This window comes from Lonchura striata, chromosome 9, assembly GCF_050655825.1.
Source record: "Lonchura striata isolate lonStrDom1 chromosome 9, ASM5065582v1, whole genome shotgun sequence".
NCBI classification, from domain to species: Eukaryota; Metazoa; Chordata; class Aves; order Passeriformes; family Estrildidae; genus Lonchura; species Lonchura striata.
In genome coordinates, this window is record NC_140711.1 from 2652357 (window position 1) to 2660133 (window position 7777).

At 44.7% G+C, this 7777-nt stretch overlaps 1 protein-coding gene across 2 annotated transcripts; it reads right to left on the reverse strand.

Moving 5' to 3' along the window:
- Positions 1-417: 417 nt before the first annotated feature.
- Positions 418-6382, reverse strand: LOC110484857 (G protein-coupled receptor 55). 2 transcript variants are annotated; one of them, XM_085587543.1, is made up of 3 exons: positions 4271-6382; positions 3152-3425; positions 418-2490 (listed from the first exon to the last, which is right to left on the reverse strand). In XM_085587543.1, exon 3 carries the CDS (start codon positions 2475-2477, stop codon positions 1560-1562), a length of 918 nt encoding a protein of 305 aa, XP_085443669.1. In that variant the 5' UTR covers positions 2478-2490; positions 3152-3425; positions 4271-6382; the 3' UTR covers positions 418-1559. The 2 variants fall into 2 exon arrangements, with proteins under 2 accessions (XP_085443669.1, XP_085443668.1); XM_085587542.1 differs by having other exon boundaries at positions 3152-3438.
- Positions 6383-7777: the final 1395 nt, after the last annotated feature.

The window sequence follows — 7777 nt, forward strand, 5'->3', positions numbered from 1 at the left end:
ACAATTCATTGCCTGAATACCAAAAGGACTTTGTCAACAGCAGTAGATGCTTAGGTCTGTGCTGGGTCAGTGTTCCCAACTGGAATTGGGTTTCTTTGGTACATTCTCATACACAGATTCACTTTAAAAAACATTCCCTTTGACAGACTGGAGCCCCCACTTGTAGTTTCTCCCCTCCGGCTCAAGGGAGAATCAGTACACAGTTTGTGCACTATCCTTGCCAAAAGTGTGTGGAAAAGAGACAGTTCAAAGGCTGGGATAAGTGTCCCTGCCTCAAAGAGGTGCTGCAAGGATCCAGCTCAGCATGAATATGAGAACTCTTTGGCTTTCCCTGCTAAATCTGCCTCATCCCCCAGGAAGGTGGCAGCTGATGGCTGGGACAGAATTGCAGGCAGCAGTGGGGTGGCCCAGAGCAGTGGGCTGCCTCTCTGCAGGCTGGATGCTCCTTGTCTTTGGGTTTATCTCTGCCTGTGAGCACTGATAAGAAGCAACTGACTGGCATGTTAGGCCCTTGCTGCTTGATTATTTTTTATTGCCTTGTTTGCTTGGGGAATGGGAGTGCTTAGATTGCTCTGGGGTCCAAAAGGTTGCTTTCCCCCAGGGTTCTGTGTGTTTCTGGCTGCTGCTTTAGGGATCAGGGCTACTCTTATCTTATCCCTGCATAAGGTGGGGGTAATTCCTTCAGGTTCATGTGTTTGCCACTACATTGCACATGGGGATTTTATTTCATGCTCTTGTTTGGTTTGGATCCGTTCATGAAACTGTATTTGTAACCAAGCAGGAAAGAACAGATGTGAAAAGCCTGCAAGTAGGAGAGGAGGTGGTGAGGAAACCTGGAACTAGGGGAGTCAATTAATGTGTGCTGTGTGGGGATTTGAGCCAGTGGCAGCATTAGTTGGATGTGTGATGGGCTGTCACAACAGCTGTCACTAAAACAAGTGCTGCACCTTGAAGTCCAGCAGTGGAGGAATGACATGGAGATCTTGCTATACCCATATGAACCTAAAGCTGCCTTTGCATTTAGAGTTACAATCATTATTTTCTTTTTTAAATAGCATGTGCAAGACTAAACCAAACAGGTGCATGTGCGTGAGGACAAGCATATGTGACCAGGACAGGGGAGACAACAGAATTTAGTCTGGAGCTTTTACCATGAATTTCAAGTCTTTTTTTCTTACCAGACCAAGTCTGTAAGACTAAAGTTTTGAGGAAGTTTTGCAGGTGCAGCGTTGACAGGGAAGCTGAAATACGCTACCACATATAAGTTAATATTTTTCTTCTTTTCAAAGTAAAGAAGGATCACATCCAAAGAAATATGCATCACTATTCATATGAATAATTAAATAATTTTTTATATATAAATAATAACAGAAAACATTGTGGAAAGAAATAAAATGTTAGGAAGAGTCTCTTTGAAATTTACTTAGCTCTGGTTTTTAGGAAATATTTTCATCTGTGAATATTTAAAGCAAATTGCTTAGGCAAGAAGCTCAGAATCCTGTACTTTCCATAAAAGCCTCTCCACACATCATCCCAAGTATGAGCATGCAGTACATAAATCAAGGCTTTTGCATGGCTCTTTTTTCATTGTTTTGCAATGGGTCTTCCAAGGACTCCTTTAAAACAAAATAATAGCACACCCCATCAAGACAGCAGTTCAGGTTTGCCCAGCAAAGGGTGACCTGGACAATGTCTCGTAGCACTTGTTGAAAACTGATGTGGATGATGTTGTTCTTCACCAAGAAGTACATGATGTAGGCCACGTGGTAAGGCGTGAAGCACACCAGGAAGGCCACCAGGTTTGTCACCACAATCCTCTCTGCCCTGGTGCTGTGTGTTTGGAGGTTGTCTGGGTTTCTGTGCCTTCTCAGGCAGCGGACAGTTTGGGCAGTGCAGAAGGTCATGGCTGCCAGGCTGCCCAAGAAGATGATCACCAGGGTGCTGAACAGGCCTGCGTTCTCCCACGTGCTCTTGGAGAAGTTATGGAAGCAGGACGAGATGTTGTGGCCCTTCCCATGGAGCTGGAAAGTAGAGAGTGTCCCCACGGAGGTGCCCAGGCAGATGAGAGCACAGACCATGGCAGCTTTCTTGATGGACCTGAGGGTGAGGGCCACGAAGGGGTACTGGATAGCAACGTACCGGTCCACGCAGATGCACAGGGAGATGAGGATGCTGCCATACATATTCACAAAGTAAAGACTCTCCAATGTGGAGCAAAACACTGACCCCAAGTTCCAGTTGTCTTGAAGATGGTAGGAAATGATTTTAAAAGGGAGAGTAAACAACAGCAAAGTATCCAGGAATATAAGGGCCATCATGTAGACTGTAGATTCTGACAGCTTTTTAACCTTGAAGAACAGGAATGACAGAGCCATTATGTTGAACAGCAATCCCAGGATAAAAGTGGGGGTGTACATGATGAGCTGGAACAGTTCCACTGTAGCACTGATATTGCCCTTGCCATGGGTGTTATTCATATCTCCAAGTATTCTGGAAGAGAAGAAAATCACCACAAGGAAGGATGAAGATCAGTAGAAGACATAGAAAAAGGGGTAATAAGGTCTCTATTTATCTACAGCCTTGGAAATCCACTTTTTCCCCCCTCTTGGACAGCAGTGTGCTGAATTGCAGCTCCTGGTAGCATGGAGCTGCTCAGTGCCACTGATTTTGGGGCAAGCTTGCACATCAAGGGGGAATGGGGCTTTCTGGTGTCCACTCTCACTTGCACTGCTAGCTGTAACCCCAGACTGTGCTCTCCTGTAATTCAGGCTGGGCAGAGCATGTGACTGCACCATCCCTTTGGAGAGGTTTCTTTGCAGAACCAAGGTAGCAGACCCTGATTTTAGGGGTTCTTGGAACATGAGGGTGGAAGCAATTATGTGTCTCCTGTTTCCTGCATCAAGGTATCAAATGAGATCTTGGGGAGCCAAGAACAGAAGGGTGCCCCACATTTATTAATGTGAAGATCCCATACAGTCACTGCCATCCTGCACCTTCCCCACCACCCAGGGCAAAGAGGGACTGTGAGTACCTCTGGCCCTTCTAAAAGCTGTCTGAAAGCTGCAGGCAGAAAGCTTCTAATGGGCTAGTTCTGGCAGAGGTTAAGTCTTCGGTAGAAGGATGAGATTTTGTCTAAATGAGCCAGACTTACCAGAGCAGAGACAGGGGTTACAGGAAACATGCAGCTGGATTCGCCTCTGCCAAGAGGGGACTGGAAGAGTCACAGGCAAGCTCTGAGCTGAGCTGGGGTCACAAAGTAATTTTCTTTAGAGGAAGGGTTCTGGCTTGATCCTGCCCTCAGACTCTCCTGATAAGGACTGGGAAGGTGCTCATTGGTTTCTGCAGTGCTGTAGTCACTTAAAAATGCAAATGGCTAGGAACACCAGATCCTTTCCTCCAGCCAGTTCCATGACAGCAAATGGAATCTGTAAATAAAATCTGCCAGAGATCTTTCTGTCAGCACCCAGATATTAATTTCCCCTGCTGTTCTCTAGTTTTTACTTCAAACCAGTGTCTTTCCTACATGAGCTGCTGATTTTGATGCTGTTCCATTTTGTCAACTGAGCAAAGTTTCTGTCCTGCAGATCAAGTCACCCCCCTGATATTTCACAGGTAAACTCTCCCTTACTGTAGTTTGAGAGATTAAGATCTCTTTGAGTGAGATTAAGATCAGCAAAAAAGAAAATTTAGTTCTTTGCTCCTTAAAGACATGGTAATGGCAGGTAAGTGAGATTCTGTAAGTTACTGGCTTAGACAGAAGTAAGAAAAGCAGCATGAAGCACTCTGAGTCTGATGCTGGGTGAGAGCCCATTACTGAGAGCCAAAGGATGGAAAAGTTAATTAAGGAATTTCTGAAAAGTAATAAATACTGACAAAGTTCTTTACTTCAATGCCTCTGTAGGAGATTTCATTACTACTTTCCCTTTTCTTCAGTCTTGTTTTTAATTTGTTTGATAGCGTGTCTAAGAAATTCTGGGTCTAGAGAAATAGAATTTCAGCTTCTCACCAAGATGCTTAACTAAGAAAATTTTCACTGTAATTAAAGGATGTTTCAGACTAGGATCTGTTGTGCAGATTTATTAAAGAATAAACAGAAAAAATATTATATAAAGCATAAATGCAAAGGGAAGTTTTGTTCAGTCATTTAAAAAGTTAGCTATGCTGTAAGCAATGCAAATTATGTAAAATATAATTCGTTTTTGGATCTTGTGACAAGAGGAAACTTTTAAGGCAAGCTTTTGCTATAGTAAAATATCTCTTGTCGTCTTACCTTTGGGCTGCCTCGTGCTCTGGTTGTTGACTTTTCCTCCTTCTCAGCTTGTAGAATTCTGCAGTCTTGTGTTTTCAGGCAGCAGAGTGAGCTGCACACAAAGCAGCTGCTGGTCAGAGTGTCAGAAAGGCCCAGGTGCTGCTGCTGTTTGTTCCACCCCAGATCCCCAGGGCAGGGTGGCCTCCCCACGCTGTCTGCTCTGCTCACAGGGACTCCCCAGCTCATGTGAGACCTAAACCTGTGGGACTCACACCTCTGAGTCACCCTTAAAACCAGGGTCTGGTAACGCGGAAAGAAATCTGCCTCTACAGCCTTTCTTTGGGTTTTTTGTTGTTGGTTTTTTTTTTTTTTCTTTCTTTTTCCTTTGTGTGTTTTTTGTGGGTTTTTTTTGTGTGCGTGTGGTTTTTTTGTTGGTTGTTTTTTTTGTTTGGTTTTAGGTTTTTATTTTTGTTTTTGTTTTTTTCCCAAATACAGGATTTTATTGATTGTACATAACATCCATGGGTAGAGCATTAGTTGTCAAAACGTGCTTTGAGCTAAATCCTGTCATTGTTTCCCTTACTTTTCATGATATCAGAAAGGAAAAAGATTGCTGATTTTCAGTGGTGATGTGGTATGTTCACTTCAACTTGGTGTTTCAAAAGAGTCAAGGGTTACTCTTACATCTGTTTATACCCCTAGGGAGCAGGGAATATACCTATGGAGAGTGTCAGGTGATGATTTTGTTCAGGTAGAAAGGGGAAAAAAAGTGGGGTTTTTGGCCATTGTATGCATGTTTGCAATATTCTTTCCAAAAAGGCAAAGAAAGGCCACAGATGTAGTTTTGCTTGGTCTTCTGCATGCTCCTTACATTTCAAACCTGAGGATTATATTGGCTAAATTAAAACTGTACATCTGTGAAATAGATGGGGGATAGGAGATGAGAGAAGAAAGAGTCCCTTGGGGTTTCCCCGGGGTATTTTAGTTGAAATGACTATTTAAGGGAAAAAAAAAAAAAGAAACACCACCAAAGGAAAAAACCAATATGAATGAATAGCACCTCATCTCATTTCTCAGCTAGGTTTCACTTCTGTGTATCCTGCGGTGCTCTTGTGCCTGTGGCTGCATTCTGGATGTGAACAAAGCCCAGCTCAGGCAGGCTGTGAGTTGATATTGAAGGATTAAAAAGTGATGTTTTTACAAATGCTTGGTTGATATAGGTTAGTTATTTTTGTGGTGGTTTTTTTTTTTCTTTGATATTTCTTGTTTAAAATTTAAAAAGTTAGAAGGATTGTGAGGTTTCATTTTTATGGTTTGTATTTGTATTGAAAATCAAGCTTAAGTGAGTTTTTGGGTTTTTTGTCTCGTGGGAGGTTTTTGGGTTTTCTGAGTTTGTTTTACGATATTTGTGTTATGTTTTGATAGGTTTATTGTTGTAGTTAAATTTTTTATTTGTTGTTGTTTAGGGTTTTATTGGAAAGTGGCTTTTTTGTGGATGATTAGGTAGAGAGGGTTTATATTTTGGTTGTATTTGAGAATGCCTATTTTTTAAAAGTTTATGGTGTTTAGGAAAAATTGTGGGCTTTTATGTTGGTTGGTGGAGATATTGTAATTTTTTTGATGATGTGTTTTTTTTATTTTATTTTTAGGAATTGAATTTTTTGAGTAGGTTTTTCAATTTTGTATTTTTTGATGGTGAAGTTGGTTTTTAGGAGAATTTGAATTTTTCTTTAACACTTTCATTGTGGTTCTCAACACAATGATGTTATTGATATATTGTAGATGTTTTGGAGTTTTGGTTTTTTTTTTTTTTTTAAGTGTAGTTTGGATTATATTGGTGGAGTTTCTTCAGTATGTGTTTTTTTTGTTCCTCTTCACCAGCAAGACCAAAGTTTTCATTTTTAGGTTAGTTCTCCTCTGTGCTCCTGCCCTGCTCTGGGTTTGCAGCTGTCAGTTCTGACAGTGCCACCAACGCTCACAGCGGGCGCTCTCTCTTCCCACACGAGGTTTCCCCTCCCAGCCTCGCTGCTTTTTCCTCTGTCTCATTTTCTCTTTGACCCTCCTGAGCACTGCCCACCTTGCTGGAGGCTGGGCAAGGTTTTCCCTGGCTGCACTGAGCCCCTGAGGCTCCACATCTGCAGAGAGACTTTGGGAAGGGCAGGATGGAGGAGCAGCAGCGGCAGGGGGGGTTCAGCCACCCCCAGTGAGCAATCTGCTTTTTTCCCAGCACTATCCTGGTGAGTTTTGCAAGGAAGGAATGGCCAGGAAGGCATGGACAGGTGTACAAATGCACCTGGGACAAGGTGTGAAGGCTCCTCTCCCTTCAAAATGGGATGGATGGAAGAGTGTGATGCTGAGGGCCGATGGAGAGGGTGACATGAATCCGAGTGAGCAGCACGGTGGAAAGGCTGGGACAGCCCATGGAGAACTCCCAGCTGTTCACTGATGGCTTACTTGGGATGCAGGGGGGAAAGCAGTGGGCAGCAGGGAACTTTTCTGTTCTCAGCGCAGGCTCTGCTCTCTGTCTCTTCACAAAGTCCCCAAAGCCAAGTGTGGGTCCCTTTTTTTGGAGACATGGGAGAGGAGGACCACCTCTGCACATTCTCTGTTCTTGGCAGCTCTGTGTGTGTCACCAATGCCACCAGTGTGTGAAGCACCTCCTGTTTCACATTATTTCAGATGCTGGATGCATCTTGTGCCTTTTTCCTGATGAAGGAGCTGCTTCACATGCATTTATTTGTTGGTATTGAGGACTCTGCTATATTGCTGCTGCCACACAGATATCTCACCTTCAGGACACACACACATCCCTCAGTGGCAACCAGGGAAATTCTGCCGATCCCTTGTGCTTGCCCTTAGGGCAAACCTTCTCTTTGCAGTGCTGGGCTGTGCCAGCCGAGGCCCTGGCTTCTCCTGCTGTCAGTCCTGGCTCTTGGGAAGTGTCAGCATGGGGCTTGTCAGCCTTCCAGTTTACAACGTCAGTAACCACACAGGGCTGTGCAGCGAAGACGTGGTGAGGTTTTTCTCGATTTTAATCATATCCTAACCAGTGAGAAAAGTATTTGTCCTGCTCGAGAAAAGAGAGCATCCAGTGCTGTGATCCAAAACTGCCTGCTGCCTCAGGGTGAGGCAGAAGCGGGATGAAGTGTCCCATCGCCTTCATCCGGTGGCTCTGCGGAGCTGTTTGTGACTGAGCTGCTCCATCTCGTGGCTACAGGAGTGTAGTTGGAGATTTCCCGGCCATGTACCCAGGGCTGTGCTGGGCTCGGTGTCGCCCCATCACCTGAGCGCTCTCTGTGCCGTGAGGCAGGGCCAGGAAAAGGCGAGCAGGCTCGAAGCTCGCCTCTCCGGGAGGCACCGCGGTGCCGTCCCGCATCCTCCGCGGATGAGGATGCCCTGCACGTGTCTGTCTGTCTGTCCGTCTGTCTGTGGTCTGTCACCAGGAGGAGCAGCTGATCGTGTCGCTCAGTTTATCCCAGCCGAGCGCTCTGCTCGTGTCCTCCCTGGCACCGCACCCTGAAAGGATGG

Coding starts and splice junctions, on each gene's coding strand:
- LOC110484857 (XM_085587543.1), bottom strand. CDS start 2,477: ATGAATAACACCCATGGCAAGGGCAATATCAGTGCTACAGTGGAACTG.